The following is a 19,335-nucleotide window of genomic DNA, read 5'->3' as shown; positions in this document are numbered from 1 at the left end:
ATTGTGAGCAGTCTGAGGCACACCTGTGCAATAATTATGCTGCCTAATCAGCATCACGATATGCCACACCTGTGAAGTGGGATGGATAATCTCTGCAAAGGAGAAGTGCTTACAAACAGATTTAGAGAAATTAATTTAGAGAAATATGTTTTATTGTGTATATAGAAAAAGTTTTGATTAGATTGAGTTCAGCTCGTGACAAAATGGTAGTAAAAACAAGTGTTACATTTATATTTGTGTCCAGTGTTATTTCAGAGGATTATATCATAAATTAGCGACTGATTCATTCTTCTTTTGAATAATAATAATAATAATAATAATAATAATAATAATAGCCAAGGTTGTAGACGTCTACTTTCAGGATTTTATAAGACTCTTTTCCAATGTTCACATATTTAAAGTCGAAATACAAAACTTTCCTATGAATTCACAGCAGAATATTGTTTTTAACAGAGAACCTGAAACAACTAAGAAAGATTAGTGGATGGATGTATAGACACACAAAACAATAGAATAGTAGATCGGTGCTGGATTTATGGACCGGTGGATCTCTCAGATGTAAGTACCATAAATACTCAGACTGTGGAAAATACTAGCATCCAACTGCATAGCAGGCCTAGTAAAATTTTTTTTTTTTTTTTTTAAATCTACCTCTTTTAATATGCTGACTGAAATTAATTGATTAGTAAAGAAAATACACACCAGTTAAAACACTTATTTGTTTAGAGGCTCTTTCACGCATTATGTGGGAACTAGGAATTATGTACTTTTTTTACAAAACCCCCTTGGACAAAGTAAATATCACGGTTCAAAGGAGCATAGTGTTCGGTCAAACTGGGAATGTGCTTATCCAATTTTCTGGACCATCTAATCTGGACAAAGTCAACACTCTTATCTTTTTTGGCACCAAACTGGAGAGTACAAGCACTGTGCGCTGTATGGGAGTTATACCGCTGCCTTTGGACTGCTATTTGCAGCTTCATGAAAAAAAATAAAAAATACTACAGAAATAGGTACTTTCTCTGTGTAATCCTACCTTATACAGAAACACTTACGTGGCATTAGCAGACAGTGATGAAGCACAGACATAAAGTGCGGGTATGCATCAGTGAGGTTCATCTTCTTGCGGATGAGATCAAAAACTTGTGTGGCACTTTTGGTGTCTATATGTACCTAAAAGAGAGAAGCCATGACGGGATATTGAATGTGTAGAAAAGGCTTTACTCAGACTTGCAGGAGAAGGCGGCTCTCTTCCTCACCGACTCGAACCGTTTCGACAAAGCCAGCTCATCGTCGTTCCGCAGCATCTCAAAGTAGTCTAAATGCCTGAGAGGGTCACAAAAAAAAACTGTCGTTATATCGAAAGGCTGCAAATATGATTCATTCAAGTACTTATCCTGCATGGACTGTTTATATTTATGCGTTATCTAATAGGGTTACTGGGAAGTCCCGTTACAGCTTAAGCCGTAAGGATTTGGATTTCCACACTTTCTAGGAACCTGATGTGAAAAACTTTGAGTCTCAGATTTTCATCAAAATTTCTATTTAAATTTCAAACTGTTTATTACTAATATTTTTTTTTATTGAAACTGCACATTTTAAAGAGAGAGACAGAGTCTTACCTGTCCAAAGTGGAGTTTTCATGTGATCGCAGCTTATCAATAACAGGCTGAATTCCCAGCATAAGAAATTCATATCGGAGATGGATACGAAATTCCAAACTAGTCTGTTCAGGAGGAAAACAAATAAAGTGAGTCAAATCTTACGAGCCGTTAAACAAAAATGCTCCAGTATAAAATGAGTGCAATGATTCAACAATGTACCTCTCCAGCTCCTTGACTCAGCACAGCGTTAATAAAGGACATGATGGCCGTTTTCAGGTTGACCTCGTCCCTGTATCTCCCCGTGCTCCGGTCCAGCTCGTTTATAAGTGTCTGGGGAACGACGGACCGTAACCAGCATTTGATATCTTCCGAAAATATTGCTGCATTCAACCGTTAACAAAAAAAAGAAAGAAAATCAACAATGACCCACCTGGAAGCGCGTTCTCTCACAGGCAAAGCGTTGATAGTGCAGCATGGCCTCCAGGATCTTTTTGTGTCCACCAGGCACCAGGCAAACGGCACCCATTATTTCCAGCACTGCCACCTTAGTCTTAATGTTTTCCGTGGCCAGGCTCTGGGCGATGATATTGATGCTCTCGGAGTGCGCAAGGACGTGGGCGCGGCCCTGCGAGTTGTTCATCAGAGCCTTGATGCAGCCGATCAGCGACGTGTGGATCTGCGATTCGGTGGTGTCGTAGTCCATGCTCTTCAGGAAGTTCAGGATGCACGTCAGGCCATCCAGGTCGATGAAACGGGTCACAAAACTGGAATGTAAAATTCAAGGTAACTCCAAGAACACGCACATGAGCAGATGCCTTGAGGCTAAGCTTTGACGCAGCCGATTAGAGAAATAAACTCTCTTTTGTACATTGACCTTTCACTTTCTAAAGGACTCATTTCCATACTGTGATGAGGAACCGAACAGAATGACAAAGAGGGTTAGGAAAGGGTAGGTGAGAGAAGATATAATCATAGATGACATTAAACATAAAGACCATGAAAGTGGCTGTCAGAGACAAATGGCAAATATTCTCACCTCATAGGTTGTGTCCTCAGAGCCGTCTTCAGGCTCTCTATGGTTTTATTTCTTTCTTCCTCGTCTTCCTTCTCCAGAGCAAGAAGGGTCTTTCTCTGTCCAACAACACATGAAACCCCATCAATGTTCAAGTTCATGCCTATTTTTCCAAAGAGCCATCAACCTGTTGCATGTGAAAATATATCAGCTTCCACATTTAGCGGCACCCCTGGTAAAGATTTGTACGAAGGACTTCAAATAAACTGTTGTCATGGTGACGCCGGGATCTCACTCGTCTCACTCACACTATCAGCCGTTGTGAACTTTTTATGTGTTGCTCTGTGCAGGTTTAGGCTATATTTAATGTCTTTCTCGTTTTGAAAAGCTCATGAGAGAAATGAGAAGTGATGCAATGAAAAATAATGGAAGTTTCCAAGATACTCTGATCAAACTAAAAAAGACATTTAAATAAAAGTGGTTTCAGTTCTATTTATTTCATGGGATTAATAAAATAACTGATGGCCAATAATTGTAGCATCTCTCAAAAAAACTACTTAAATTAAAAGGCTAAATTTCTCCAAATTATCTGGTGTGTTTCTTCAATAATTTTTTTACATTTATTTTATCCATTTGTTTTTCACACATCTCCACCAAGGGTGTCAAAAAGCATGGAGCGCACTGAAGTTACCTTTTCCAATTACATAAAAAAAATAATAATAATAATCAGATGAAATATACACGTTTGTACGAACAGTTTATAACCAAAAAGAAGAATTTTTGTCTTCTAGCATTATTACTTACAGCTGCCATTAAGTTGAGCTGGTCAATATAATACTCCGGCCAACTAGTTGCGCTTTTGTTTTCTTCTTGTTCCTAAAAAAAAAAAGCAAAAAAAAAAAAGCAGAGAAGCAAATAATTTTGTAAACATACAATTATTCTGTGATTTACTGAAGAATTTTAAAAGAAATCACACAACAATATAACGTGAAGATTAAAGAGGACCAATTTGGAGTGAGAATGGGAATTGGGCGAGAGCAGATCTTTTGAGACGCGACTTCGAAATGCAGCAGAAAGTCACAGAAAAGGACGAGCTTTCATCTGGTTCTTGTCACACGTTTGATCTTTATGAACATCAAAGACCGACTTCAAAGTAGAACTGTAGCTTCTTGCTCTCTACTCCTACTCTCCATCATTTGTCAGATCAATAAGCTGTAAAAGACACCAGCTAAAGCGCCATGCAGCGCTCAGGGAGCAGACAGAAATAGCTAAAAATGAAGAACTCCTAAGTAGGACGACACAGATATTCAACCCATTTTATCTTCCAAGCGCTTCAGTAGGTGCCAAAAAAGACAGCATAGCTGCTTGAGAAAATCTGGAGATTAACAAATGATTGTTAAAACCACGGATTAGGGACACAGCCTGACTTATAGTGAGCTTAATCTCCACATAGCCATGTTTGTTTCACAAGTACATAAAAACATCATTTTTCATGAGGAGACAGTTTTTTTCTCCTGAACTTGGCTTGAACATAAAAGGCCTTGTGCCTCCCAGCTTAACTTTGCTCCATCAGGCACAAACGAACTGTGACCGTCGGAAACTAATTGAGCGTCCGTTATTAAAGCGGACCGCGGAGATTTGGCCGGTCTGCGCGGAGTGCGCAGCGACAGTCGGACCAGAGCCTGCTGGGTCCACTCAGGATCCAGTGCCAGCTTGACCAGATCCAGCCAGGATCTGGATGCGGTCCAGTCTATTAGAGGAGCAGCCGCAGAAGTGGGGCCACTTTCCTCTCACTGTTGATCTTCTAACTCGGATGTCGGCAGCCTGCTTTATAACTCCAGTTTCTCCAGGATGAAGTGGGGAGTGCGCGTAGAGGGGGATTTATTTTCTCCACGTTTAGGAAAATAAAGATCAAAGATGCTTTGGGAAACAGGGGTGAGTTTCTGTTTTTAGTAGAACAGCCCACTCGAACGAGAAGTTGCAGCTTAGGCTTCTCTGGAGTTGGGTGAAACCTGAAACCCGAGTGCAAAGTCTCCTCTAGCAACCGGATCAGTGAATCTTCCTCTTGGCAGAGGATGTAGCCTTGAGGAGTGCTGACAAAAAGGCAGAGAGAAGATTGATTCTTGACAGAATGATTTCATCGGTTCAGGTGTCTGGCCAATGCAAACAGCTACGGCTCTGACAGAATTATCTCCTCAGCATCCAGATGGGCTTCTAAAGTCAGAAAAAAAAAAAAAAAAAAAAGGGCACCTTCATCTCTGGTGGGCTTTTAGTGGGCCCCGTTTGTGACACCACTTTCCTCCTTATCGCTGATGCACCCCCACCCCCCACTGCGCTCATAAAAGAGCTGCACCTGTGGAAGTGAACCTTCCTGTTTGGCTTGGACAGCCAAGTACTTCCTTTGGCTTCTACCCCCCTCTAACACACCCTTCCCCTCTGAGCTCTGATGGTTCAGTTTGTATCCGTCTGGGCTAGAGCCAGAGACTAGTGCAGAGTCAGCAATACTTGTGCATTTCTGTCTTTGCTTGCAGCCCCCTCATGCAGGTCGATGCTCACACATAAGGCTTTGATCCGTCTAAACCCTCCCTCACTCACTGCACCAGCAAACCAATCCTTCCTGAAGACCGGAGTCTGTTTTTAAAAGAGTTTCTTATTCTTTGAACTTTTTACTTCTTGTCATGTTAAAGATAAAAACTTCAATGTATTTTATTGGTATTTTTTTAAACAGATTGACCAACAGAAAGTAGTGAAAAATTGTGAATTAGAACAAAGACAATACATGATATATATATTTATTGTATTTTTTTTTTTTTTTTTTTTCATTTCTAAAAGCAATACTGTGTGTGGCACCTTGAACATGCCATATGAAACATGGTGGTGGCAGCGTCATGCTTTTCTTCCCACGTAATCCCAATAAAATACACTGAAGTTTATGAGCATAATGCAAAAAAAATTTCAAGAGGTATAGTGACTTAGGTAGAACCATCTACTTAACGATCAAAAGAAGATCAAAATACTTCATTTCTACCATGTAGTGTTTACAACTTGCCCTGTCATAACTGAGGAATAAATGTAGGTCTGGGACAAACTGACTTAACATCTGTAGTAAAAGAATGTTCAGTCAAATCGTAAAATAAACAGAAGCAAATATAGAGGCTTATAATGACGTACCGCCTTAAGGCTGTTCTTTTGACTTCAGGAAGTAACCATAGCAATTATCTATCAACATGAAAACACACGACCCGCCAAAAGAATCACTTAAAGTTTTATGGCTGGGAGACGTATCCGTTTCAAGAATAATTAAACCCACTGGACATGGTCCCAAAATTATATATATAAAAAAAATAAAAAAATACACAGAACTTATATCTTGGTTCTGTGACTGAAGACTTTTAATGTACACAATGATGCACTAAATGTCCATCCTTCAGATTAATCATCCCTCCTCTGCAGATGTAGGAAAAGATTAGTACATCTGCAGGCCCAGACGGCCAACTAGTCGGGACAGGATATCCTACACGCTCATACCTCATGCTGCATAAATGCGAGGGCACATTCAGTGGGAGCGTCACTTCCACTGAGTGACACGACAACAGGCATCTGTGTTTTCCTGCATGCTGAGGGTAAAAATTCACATGTAGGGGAAAGACGAACAGCTGAGGCACCTTTTATCAAGAACAAAAAGCTTAATGAAACACGACGCGGTTCCAGAGCAGTCGGGAATGTTATGGCTATGTGGAAACTCTGAGGGGACAGGTGTCATCGCTGCAAGGATAACACCAGAACATTGAAGGCTTTTAGCTTTTGAGTCCGGTTAGTGGCTCAAGCAACAACAGCCTCTCTTACTTACTATTCAAGTACTGGTAAATTATCAAGCAACAAAAAAACGAACCAAAATAGACAAATTAAGTGACTTCATCGTGTGTCTGGCTGTTATCATTTATAATGAAGTTTTGAGCAAAGACACAGAGATCTAACCCTGAGGGACTAAGATTATTAGCAACAACTTTACGCTACGGGTGATAATAGCTTTCAAATGGAAATAAACTCACTAATGCTTATGCATACACTGAATATTTTACTGGTAATAGTTCAGAATAATATTCAACTTCATCTACAATTTACAAAGCTTTGCCCTGAATTCAAGCACAAAAAAATCCAAACTTGCAGAATTATGCCAAATTCATCTGGTATTGAGCTTTGAAGAGTATAGTATTATTACTACACAGGCAATTGTGTTGCTTATCATTATCATAACAAATGTCATGATAAGAAATGGTTATCATGTGATGATAATAAACTTTAATGGATGTTGCTTGGAGACTCGGATAATTCAGTTCGTTACGTTTACTGGGTAGGTGTCTTTTCAACTATCAGCTCCATGACGCGATGAGAGAACATAAATTAACAATTAGTGCTACGATCTAATTGGATTTGGCTTCACCACATTGTCTCATCACAGTTTTCAGCGATGGATGCAAGCTAGTGTGGTTTTAAAAAAGCAAAACATTTTCTCAGTTTTCCCCACCAGATTTCAACCGTTCAACAGTTTGAGGCTTCTTTAATCAGATTTCATAGTTTTACAAAAAAAAACCTAAAATAATAAAAATAAAACCACATTTATTTTCCATGCTCTGTGTGACAATCTGAGCTCTCTTGTCTTTACTAAGAAAAAAAGATGTTGAGACACAGAAAGAATGTGGTTTGGCATCATTGTAATGAAATACAGAAAGGCTTTATTAAGGTTCCCAATTTTTGTACGAGCTTGATCATAAACAGTCGCAAGAGTGATGTTGAGCTAGTCATCTTCCTTCTGGGAGAAATATTCCTTAAAGTCTGAAAGCACATGCTTGGACAGCTTAAATATAGTTATTTATGATTTTTACAGATGATTTAAAAAAAAACAAAAAACAGCTGGGTAGAAAAAAGTGACAAGTCAAAGGATTGACACAGATAAAAATTGCATTCTTGAGAGACAGTTCCATAAAAGCTAAAAAAAAAATATTTTCGATCTTTTGGCAAATCATTTCACATTCAAGAGGAACGTTATTAATCATTTGGTTTTGACAGACAGTCTACTAGGAGCACAGAAATATGTAGCTAAAGGGTTTTTACAGGAAGCGCAAACTTTCATGTACTATAAATAAAACATCCAGGAGATAAAGGTCAGACTTAAGCCGCCTTTGGAGATAGTTTAGGAGATACAGTGAGTCAAAATGAAAGTATTAAACAGAAAATGATCCTGTGAAAACATAGTTACTATGCATGATACAACTTTCATGCTTTCACAGAATCAACTTCCCAGAGTTCTTAGTCCTCCATGTTCGTTTTAAAATACGGAATATTTTACTGGCAACATCTGGATGATATTTTTATGTAAAGCTTTAAATTCAAGAAACACAGACTGTTGGGAATGAAGGAAAGCAGAAAGGGAGTCAGGACTCAAATAAGGGACGAAAGAAGTTTGGAAGAGAGGATGGACGTTTGTATGCAAGTACACTTGTGAGGAAGGAAGGAAACAAGTAAAATCATGACAAAGGAACACCAGAAGAAATAAAAAGATGGGAAAAGACAGTGGAAAAAGGAATGATGTGAGGGAGGAAGCAAGGTGGCATACAAGGAAGGACGAAATGATGCAAAAGGATGGGATGAAGTGAACAGGGAACGAGGGACTCGGGTAATAACACAAAAAAATGACAAATGGAAGGATAGAAATAAGATGGGCTAAGGAGTAAAGTTCTGGAGAATTTGTAGACCATGTAGAAGCCCTGTAAAAACTGTCAGATCTTTTTACCTTCTTCTTGCTGCAGTAGATTTGCCATTTCTTCTCTGCAGGCAAGGCAAACATGGCTTCCCTGTGTTTCTCTGTAAGGTCCAGCTCATCCTGCAAAAGGAGAAAAATGCCTTCAAAATTCCTCCTTAACAGCAGGACAGAGATGCTAATGATCTGCTAATGATTACTGTGCTGCACTGTGTTTGCAAATTTAGAAACATCCACATAAATCAATTCTGTTTTCCTGCAAAACAAAAATGCTCGCCAAGAAAGGCTGAAGCAGATCTCATTTTTAGTTGCGGATCAGTTTTGGGTTGGCTTGTGTCTGTCACCGTAAATCCAGTGCGGTTGTGAAGTAAATCGGATCCCTTCCAGGCTTCAGACATGCGAATAACGGCGTAAAAAGATAAGGCGCGGTTCGCGTGTTTGCCATGTGGTAACAAACATCTGGAGGCAACATGTGTCACAATGTGTGACGTTCGCAGAGGCACGAATAAAAAAGGGTTCTGACGGGAAGGCTTCGGACTGAACACCAGAGCCAATTTGGGGAAAGAGGGACGTATCAGCAAAATATGTGAGGTTTAACATGTGAACTTTCAGCTGGAGATAACTGCGTCTAATTAGCTTCATGTGAAGAAAGTGATAAAAGGCATGAGAAAGCTCTTAAGCAATTTAGCACAAGAGGGAAGATGTAAAGGAGCATAAAAAATAAGTTTGGATGTGGTTTAGTAGATAGTTCAAGAACAAAGAGATAAATGAGTTCATCTGTTCCAACCGGCATACAGTTTGGATTTTGTGAAAGTGTTCAAGACCTGCCAATCAATTAATCAGCTTCACTGTAATCAATCAGTGTTTATTGATCCTATAACTCAGGGGCTTGCATACTCTGAGTGCTAGGCTTAAAGGGCAACAGATTTAATAAACTCTAGTATTTTCAGGTTGGATACGTACAGATTAAGACTCATTTCCTGCCATTAATAGTAACAGAAGCTTAAAACTAAATGTGTTTTATTCCGGTAGTATAATCTGACACTGGATCTTTGATCATTCCTCTTTCCATCATCTCCCTTGTCCAGATTGTTGTAGGATTAAAGCTGGGTGACTATCAAGCCCATGGAAGAAGGTTAATTTGGCATCTGTGTTGATTAGGCCATATGTCCTGGATTATTGTCCTGTTAAAGTCACAATGGGGTGTTTTAATAGGATAACGATTCTGTTTCTACTATTGGTTCAGTTCAACGCTCAGTGTCTGAGCTGCACGATGCGTCAGTGGTCAAGAAAGTCACCCGAAACACAATGGAAAACTGGCATCCCCCATTACTGAGAGGAGCTACAAAGCTCCCTCTGGCCATTAAAACATCTATAAATGTAATTTACCCCCTAAATAAGCCATCATACTCACTGGGATTTTATTTCGTTCAAGTATCAATCAAATGAATGAGTGAAATATTCAGTCTTAGATTATGCTGCTGTAATAAAACATTACTTAACTTTAATACACTTTATTAGGAGTAATTCTAAGACTTATTTTTTATTTAACCTCTGACATTATCTATCATGGGAAGACAAGCCTGACCTTTGCTCATCATGCTCAAATTTAACTGATTGTAATGACAAACATATCAGCGACTTTTCTCCCACTGTTCATATTTTTTTCCCTTCTTAGTGGACCCATTTAGGATGTAAACAAAAAAGCCAGTGAGTGGCTGAGGGGGGGGGAAAAAGCATGTGGCTGTTTGTCTTTTGGTAAACAGAGCAACAGAAAGCCTCCTTGTCTTCACACTAAACTTACTCAATTATGTCTTCATATAGAACGGCAGACAAAAACAAGTAATTAGCAGATGTAGCAGGGTGAGACATAAAGAGCCCCTGAATGAGGCCTATTGATGTGCAGAAAGACTACTGTGGCTGCCGTGAGAGGGGAATCAGGGCCAGGAGAGAGAGAGGGTGACTGGACAAATTAGAAGTGACAATAAGAAAGAAAGGAAAGCATGCAGGCCTGGCTACTCACAAGATATTGGTACTGTAAGTTATGAGAACATGATACTTCAATTACTAATTTCTAAAAAGACAAGATAATATTTTGAAATCAAAAGCTAAAATTTAAATGTTAAAATTTTGCTGTAAGTACGTTTTTTTGAAGTGACTCGTTTCAATACAACATTTTAATCATACGTATTGGATCCGTTTGTGAACATATCCGAAATTTTCTGTGCTGTTTAAACCAAAGCATGTCTTCTTAGACATAGATAGATGAATGGATTTAGCTTTGCAAAGAACACTAAATAAGGGACATTAAAAAACAAAACAAAACACAAGAGCAAGAAAGCACAAAGGCGATAGCTTACCACCAGGTCCGAGAACATGTTATCCAGCTCGTCATATCCGGGCATTGGCAGAGACGGCTCCATGCTCTGCAGGGCAAAGTCCTCCCGCAGCTTGTAGGTGATCTCTGGGTGATCGTTGCTGCTAAAACAGCAGAAGACGAAGGACAGGCCACCGCGGCTGCCGCCGCCCCCGCGCTTCCGGGGAGCCATGGCTATCAGCCGATTAGCGTCGATCAGGTAGGGAGGACAGGAGGCTCCGTCTGGACCTCTTTACGGCCTCCTCCACCTTACAGTCCGGCCTCCATCAGAGCACGCTGTGGATGCAAAGAGAGGACAGAGTAAGGTTTCGACCTGTCTTGTTTAAATGAAGGCCTTTGCCAAAACTGACAGAAAATGTGTAAAATCAGCAATGATGGAGAGAAATGCTAGAAAAAGGTATCAGCGCAAAGAGTCTTCAAAACTTTCCTGAAATGAATAAGAACAATTTTGTATGGAGGGAAAGTTACAGAAGCGCCACAGAGTCGTTTAATTAAATGTGAGAATGCTGAAGGACCGTGGTCACAGAAGATATCCAATAATTAAATTGGCTTAAGATGTACTATTTGATCAACACTCAGTTCAAAGGCTATAATCTTTAGTTCTCAACAGAAAATCCCCAACAACTCAATCAAAAACTCCTTATTATGACTGAGAAAACAAAGTCTTTAAAAGAGATGAAGTTCACAAATGTAAAGAATGAATCTTTGCCTGTGGTTTTTGCTTAATGGTGTAACTTAAATCAATAAAACATGATAAAAGGCAGCTATGCTGTTTATACAATAAAGACTAGATATGAGGGATTTTTGAGGAGGTGACCATAATTTGCCTGGATTAGTGCATTTAACCCTCTCTTGCCACTTTCTTCATTGTTGCCTTCAGCGTTCAGCTACAAGGCTGACTGTTTCTGACGAGGAGGCGTCTTGGTGAGAGGTAAAGGATATTGTTTTTCAGAAGTAGAGTCAATGTTTTTACAGACCAAAACATGACCTCTAACAGCTGCATATTTAAAACGTCTGCAGTCCTTGCTGAACAGTGGCACCGTCCGCCTGCATGTTTATGGAGGGTAAAAATACAAACATCAGCTGTCATAAATGAACAACATTACGGAGCGGGGCTGAGCAGATTCCACAAAGTTTTACTATTAAAAAAAATAAATAAATAAAACAAGCTCTGGAACATTTACATAGACTGCCAAATGCTAATCATTATCATGTGTTTTGAGCGGTTTGGACTTTGTGTCCCTTCTCCACTTTGAACCTTTGCAGTTTGGTTTATTTGGTACTTGAGGTTTTCGAAGGGGGAAATTTGTACAAACGATTTCAACCCCGTTTCCATCGTGTCTTCCTAGTCTTCTACTGTAAGGAGACATAATTATGTGACATATCAATCCGTATCAGTTCTGTATTGGTCCCTGCAGAACCTGCCACACTGGATTGAAATCAACAGGCTCACAATGGAATATGCATGAAACTTTAAAGATTAATGACGATTCCTCAACATCTCCTCTCCCTCCATGACGACAAGTTAGCTTTTGAACGACGCTGTTTCTTTGTCATTCCTCTCAAAGCCCAGATGAGCACCCTCCTAAAAACGGTGAAGGCAAACGACGAAAAGCACAAACAGGATCTCTGACCTGCTGGTTGTTTTTAAATTCATGACACATCTCCACTGTCTGGAAACACAGCTAGGATGTCAGCATATCATGGCAGCTTCCCTCCTCGCTGTGAAGCGAGGCGTCATAAACCGCGGAGGGACCGCCCACTGCGACCTACAGGAATTTCTGGTTGCCTTTTCTTGGTGACCAGATTTCTGCTGAGCACAACCACATTCACCTTTTACAAAGATTTACTACACGTCAGGCTCTACATCCAGACTGTATGGAACATAAACTGTGGGATTCATTTCTAAATTTAGTCTGCTCGAGTCATGTCCTCTACTGTAATCAGGAAACTGCGGGACAGCGTACTCAAAGAGCTGAGGTAGGAGCATAGAGCTGTAGTTAGCTGTCCGAGGGGAAATTCATTTTCATTAAGAATGAATCGCTTGGTCTGATCTGTAAATTGTAAATCTTGTAAATCCAAGTAGTATTGCTAGAATCAGCAAAAGACATTAAATATCCAAGCAGTTTTTATTGTTTAAATCACTGAGATAATTTACATTGAGTCTATACGAATAAAATTATCTTCAAAAGTTTTAAAGATTCAAAAATTTTATTGTAATATTACAAAACTTCACCTGAATCTGCAAGAGGAACGTTTTCTCATCATCACTACTTACCACAAATAATTGAGACAATCTATAACATATGAATGTTTATAGATTATTGTAAAACCTCCTCACTTCTTACACCACCTCTTACACATTACTAGATTTCTGTGTTTAGGAAATGTGGGAAAGGAAAAAAAAGTTTAGAAAAATCTGACTTTTTTCCATGCATCCATAGATTTTTCACACATAGAAAACGCTAAAGGCAAATTCCAGACATTTTCAAGCTTTGCAAGCCTGCATAAGAACCCTGCTATTTCCTCATTGCCTTGTGTTCTGCATTACACAGACACTCTAGTCTTCCTGTCTGCAAGGCTCTGTTTTAGCTCCTAGAATCCCACTTAAAAAGCAATGCTTGGTCAGCTGGGCCATAAAAACTGAGGTTACATCGGTTACATGCAAAACGCTTTACTGTACGTCTCGATGTCTGGAAGCAGCTTCCCAAGCCCTACAAAGTTTTGATCAAAACCAGTAATATAGAAACTCCTCTTTTCATGTATTGGTAGCTTTATCCCTGTCACTAATGAAAAAAAGAGTAGCCCATATTTTCTAATGGTCTCTCAGCGTTCTGGCATGTCTGGTGTGTCTGGGCATATAATGTAAGCCAACAGCTCTGCTTTATACTGCAAGATGTCACTAAGTTTCCTTAAAAATGAAACGATTGCAAACATCAGCTACAATGACTAAATGCGAATTTGAGGGAAAAAATACCTTCAGTTGCTTGAAACATTTGTTTCCCCTAACTGCTAAGTTGCATAAATAAATCGAAAAATGATTGTCAATAACTTAAGAGGGAGGCAGTTTCTTCAGATGATGTTGCAGATGAACATATAGATAAATCAGCAGAAATGCAGACAGGTTAACACCTAAATTCTGTAAATCCATACTGGTTAGTTTACATGATCAAAATGCCACAAAGGTCGGTCATGGGTGATTACTGGTACCCACGTATGCTGGGGTATGCAAAGATTTTCACAAAGGATTAAAACTATGATTGGATTTAATCTCCCTTTTGGTCAAGATTCCAACAGTCGTCGTCATTCTAAATTACTTTTTATTTAGTTTTAGTCTAGTTTTCTGACCAAACATTACTTTACAGTCTTATTCACCAAAATTAACCCAGACTTGTTGACCCAGACATCATGGAGTCTTCACAGCAGCACCATGCAACCACATCATGGTACGTTGACTATTTCTAGTAGTTTCTTTGGTGTACAATGATTTCAGTCATTGACCAAATCAAACCAAATATCCAGTCAGTTCTGTACCAGTGTCTTTATTAAATGTTACAACCCATTTGAACATTTCATGTTCAAGACTGAATAAACAAAAAAGATTTGCCACATATTGTTTATTTATTTTTTTGTCTTAGCTGAAAATGTATTGAAACTGTATCAAGCCTTGCTTTCTGTAAATAAAAGCAAGGCTCATCAAAATAACAAATGATAGTAATGGTAATAATCTGTTATATTATTTTAGCAACACTGGGAATAACTGTGGCTTAGGACACAAAGTCCTGCTTTGGCTACGTTGTGTGTAATCGGTTAAAATTAAAGATTCAATGTAACAGGACATTTTATTAGCAACTTTGCACATTAAACCACTGCTCTCTGGAGGCCTATGGACTCCAAAAATAATTTCAGGTTTGTAAAGACTTTTCTAATATACACACTACTGATACTCTGCCTGCAACCAGATGACCACATGTGGGCTGAAGTACACAGCAGCTCCCTCTTCCTTACACTCAGACTAGTGTGTATTTATTTTGACACATCCTCGATGTTTCAGAATGGACTACCGGAGGTCTCAACAGCAGCTGCTTGGCTTCACACTCACCATCTATTCTGGCATGAAGGCAAGGAGATATTCAAAGCTCTCTTTGACCATATTAGTCCAAAACACAACCCATCTTTTCCATTAGCTAAAGCCTGCTGTAAGCTTTGTGTAAAGTTGTCAGCCATATTAAGCCACAGGAACTGGTACAAGGTAGGTTTAAACACACAGAGACCGTTGTAGCCGCAGAGGCTGTGTTTGTGTCCCGTCACTGTTTAACCTGGGAGGACCAGAGTGCTCTGGACGTTAATCCCAGAGGTTGCCTGACAGTTGATCAAGGTTTCCAACAAAAAAACATGTTTGTTGAAGCTGGAAGATGTTCTTCTACAAGCCAGGTGAGCCCTGTGACCCCGAACAACATCCACACAACCAACCTTCGACTGCCACCTGCTCCGACTGGGTGGGATTACAGCTCATCTTAGCATTTTGGCTCATAGGTCTTCAGCAAAGCTTTCTGAAACGACCACTAGGTGTCCAAGCATTACAAGTTGGCAGGACGAACAGCGTACTCCAGAAATGATCCAAGTCGATAGGCATGTTTGAAATGCGAAAAGTCTGAAAGTTGACGGTGATGCCACGCAACAGCTGCATTTTCCATAATCAAGAAGAATGCGGTTTATTCCACCATAAATCAACTCTTGGACCGGGCCGCACGAGGAGTATCGTGAATGTTAGTCGGCCCCTGCTTACAGTACAATTCTTGTGCTCCTTAATTCATGGCACATTTAACAAGACCCCGCCTGCCCAAGTTCAGACAACTTCTCTGTTTGTTTGAGGGAGATTTCTGTCTTTGGATGGTTTTATTGTTTTCTCGACCATGTGGTTTGGCGGATGACCTGGCTGAGGTCCAGACTGTAAAAAGAACCCCAGTGTTTGTGAATTGTGCGAGAAGCCGTGCATGGTGCCTGCACAAGAGCCCCCTATTAAAACTCTCAAAGCTGTCAGGTCGGCTGGAGGAAAGGCAGAAGTTGAGAAGAACATTGTAAACTAAACACAGAGACACTCACGTTACCAGACATGTGACGAGAAGAATAAGGAACAAAGAAATCAAAGATGGCTTGACACTTTCCAAAGAGCTGCCTCCCTCCAAGATTATGCCTCCCCCCCAATGTCATTCAGACCTTTTTTTTTTAGACTGAACCTCCTGTTAATAACTGAAGACAAATGTTGATCTTAAGGGGATGTGCCTTCCTGTTATAAAAATAACAACGGCTGGATTTATTTAATGCTACATGTGTCAGTGACATAAAAGGCAAAATAGCACGCGCCACAAATATCTTCATAAAATGGTTGTATATATAAAACAAAGGGACTATTTAGTTGCGTCAGGGCCAGAAACAAAACATAATTAGGTTGATTTATGTTTAATTTAAAAATAGTAGAAGGTCATTTTGGGGCTGATGGTTCTTTGTGCGCATGTGGTCGACTTGACGCTGGAATTCAACCTTGGAAAGAGAACACAGTGGACAGCTGTGTATTGGAAACAGATGTGTGAAATACCTTCTTTTGCACCAGCTGGCATCTCTCAGCAGTTTTTGACTGATTAATTTTAATTTTCTTAAACATACAACAACTTAAATCTGCTCAGATTATATCTAAAATCTATGTTGGCTGTAAATTCTACAGATAAACAGTTCACTGTGGCTTCAGACAGAGAAAAGAAGCAGCAGAATAAGCAACAATCATTAAATGTATTACACAATAGCATTGCTTAATAGGTTTTTGATTAAAAAAAAAAAGCACAACACAATATCTGTTACGTTATGACAATGTTTTGAAACAATTTACCTCTGTAAAATGTACTCGAGTGAAACAAAAATCCTTTAGATGTATTAAGTGGAGATAGTAAAAGTTACTGGAGATTCAGTAATTTAAAAAAATTAATCTGTTTGTGGCCAGTGTGAATGCACCATACTTGGGTGTTGATCAGCAAATTGAAATCCAGGGTCCAAACCTAGATTTGGTGCAAAAATCCAGACTTTTCTAGATTCAACTTTCCAGAGTTCACATCCCTTTATGCTCATTTAAAAAAATAAAACACCATACTTTACTATGAATTTATGGTAAATATTTACACAGAGGAGAAGCATTTTAAGGAGATAAAGAAGGAAGAACACAACCTTTTGGCAGTGAGAAGAAAACTTATTTTCTTTTGTTAATACTCAACCTGAGTTTGAAAAATACTGAGATTAAATTCCAGATTTGATGAAATTGCTTAAGAACTCTGCAAGTTAGTGAAAGTGCAGATATAAAAGAAGCAATTTAAGAAAAAAATTGTTCAAGCTGTGAAAAAGCGAGAGAGAGCAAGATTTTTGGCAGATAAAGTGAAGACTAATGGATAACACAACTTCTTTGTTTAATCCTTTTGTGTTCTTATGGAACATGCTAGACTTGATGATGTTCGCTAGCCTTTGGAAATCTCAGAGTTAAAGCAAGGATACACATTCTCAAAGGAAAACAAAAGGAGACTTGGCTATTAATAATGCTAATAACACTAACAGCATTAATTGCTACTATCAGACACTAAAGACAGTTTAAAATGTCAACTCTCCAATCATTTTGTCTTTGTTTTAGTCACACACCCGTTACACCCACACCCACATTATGTGTGAGATCACTTTTACTCATAATATAAACAATTAATGACCGTTTATGGCAGGAAGGGTGGGATAAATATATTTTCATTGTTGCTTTTATTTTAATCCCTTTAAAGTTTCCATATTTATACTTTCTATACTGTGAGTTCTTGAAACCAAAGTCAAATTTCAACTCTTTGCACGCAATCTTGCCCAATAAATTCTGATTTAAGACCTTAGAATTGGTAAAAATAAGGATAGGCAAGCAGAAACCCTACAAAAACTTTACAAAAATTATGTTTGCTGAATCTCTGTAGGGATAAGCTTCCCACACCCAATCTCAGATTATAATTTAGAGGGTCTGAATGAAAATCGCATTTTGTTGTTGGAAGGGATAAAGATCAGATCATGCCATAACCCATTGAAAATATCCTTTCTATAATCACAAATTGTGCATATGCATAAAGATTAAACCAATATAATTTCACAGTTGAAGCTGTGTTACAAGGCAGACCAGGAAGGTATTTGGAGCCTCGGTTATTAACCTGAGCTCTGATGAATCATATACATTTTATGGACATATCACCAAAGCAGAAAAACAACAATAGACATTGAATATAGCTGCCCTTAACTACCAAATGTACATTTCAAACCCTCAAAGTGCTCTGTGCATTTTATACATGAAAAGCAAACCGATGTCCCTACAATAAATAAAAAATATGGTGCTTTTAATTCCACATGTTGTCTGTTTGTTCAGCACACCTGGTTCACATGCAATTATGTATTCCGCCAATTAGTTAATGGTGCGCAGAGAACACAATGTGTGAACAAAGGCAGATCTGGACACTCTGAACCATCACATGGTTCAGACGCTGGAAGGTTATCAGATTAAAATCAATCGCATCTCTGTGACAGCCGAGTTGGCAGGATTGTCCGATCAACAGTGGCGCAGTTTGCCTCCGGCAGCAAGGTGCTACTGTGCATTTGAATTACACGATTGTTTGTTGAAATGTGGCTGTGGTATAGCCTCTGGAGCATTAATGTCACATGGCTGAGGGAGCTGGCAGGGATCTCAGATTACAGGATTAACATACAGGGATGCAGCATGAGTGAAGAAGGGGGATATGAGCACAGGAGCAGACAAAGGAAGCATTTCTTCTAACAAGGGATACATTTTGACGACATGGTGGAGGGTTAGAAAAGTTCTACTTATTCGGGACTTTGAAGTGTTACAAAGTTAGTCTGAGCCCAAACTAACCGTAAGGTCGCAGTATTCTGCACCATAAAATAAGTTTCTGTACAACTTTGTCAGAGGGAATAACAAATGCTGCCAAGACAATCATGAGACTCAATATAACAGATTAAAGTCTGAATTTGAGATGAATATGATTTTTGCACTCTGTCTCCATTAAAAAGACAAGTCTGCCGTTTCAAAAATAGTAAATTCTATTAGCCCTCTTACATAAGGGTAATCCAATTTTTACTCCATCTTTCCTCATTGCAGAAACCTCATGATCTTTACACATCTCCTCAGCGCACGGAAACATGATCACAGGTTGGATGAGATCTGCTGCAAACAAGCCTGTTTCCAGCAGGCAGAGGCAAAACGTCATCTCTAAAAAGGAAGAGGTGGGAGATGAAGACTGAGAAGCAAGCTAACCAGCTCCAGAAGATTTATGTCACAAATGATTGCTGAAGCAACAAACTTTCACAATCAGAACTATTGACATGTTTTACCTATAGCAGAAAGCAGCATTAGTTCATCAACAAAGGACATATTTGCTGCCTTTGAAATGCAGAACATCTGAGTCTACTGAACTTTTTATCCATAAGGAGAAGTATTAAAATGGTAGCTTCCCCATTCACATTATAAATAAAATCTACATAAAAACATTTCATTTGTTAC

General features: G+C 39.1%; 1 protein-coding gene across 3 annotated transcripts in view; it reads right to left on the bottom strand.

Moving 5' to 3' along the window:
• Window positions 1–19,335, bottom strand: part of daam1b (dishevelled associated activator of morphogenesis 1b) — a 48,666-nt gene that overhangs the window by 10,733 nt on the left and 18,598 nt on the right. For all 3 annotated transcript variants that reach the window (XM_015035083.1, XM_015035082.1, XM_015035084.1), the window contains exons 2-10: window positions 10,738–11,030; window positions 8,411–8,500; window positions 3,421–3,492; window positions 2,641–2,735; window positions 2,035–2,368; window positions 1,824–1,934; window positions 1,623–1,726; window positions 1,260–1,326; window positions 1,056–1,173 (exon numbers count right to left, since the gene is read on the bottom strand). In XM_015035083.1, the coding sequence (XP_014890569.1) occupies window positions 1,056–1,173; window positions 1,260–1,326; window positions 1,623–1,726; window positions 1,824–1,934; window positions 2,035–2,368; window positions 2,641–2,735; window positions 3,421–3,492; window positions 8,411–8,500; window positions 10,738–10,926 (1,180 nt within the window). In that variant the 5' untranslated portion in view covers window positions 10,927–11,030. The remainder of the gene's footprint in view (window positions 1–1,055; window positions 1,174–1,259; window positions 1,327–1,622; window positions 1,727–1,823; window positions 1,935–2,034; window positions 2,369–2,640; window positions 2,736–3,420; window positions 3,493–8,410; window positions 8,501–10,737; window positions 11,031–19,335) is intronic.

The sequence above is a fragment of the Poecilia latipinna genome, unplaced genomic scaffold (assembly GCF_001443285.1).
Source record: "Poecilia latipinna isolate Pla-1442-1.1 unplaced genomic scaffold, P_latipinna-1.0 Scaffold323, whole genome shotgun sequence".
In the NCBI taxonomy this organism is placed as follows: Eukaryota; Metazoa; Chordata; class Actinopteri; order Cyprinodontiformes; family Poeciliidae; genus Poecilia; species Poecilia latipinna.
The sequence above is the reverse complement of the archived record's forward strand: the minus strand, read 5'-3'. Positions and strand labels throughout refer to the sequence as shown.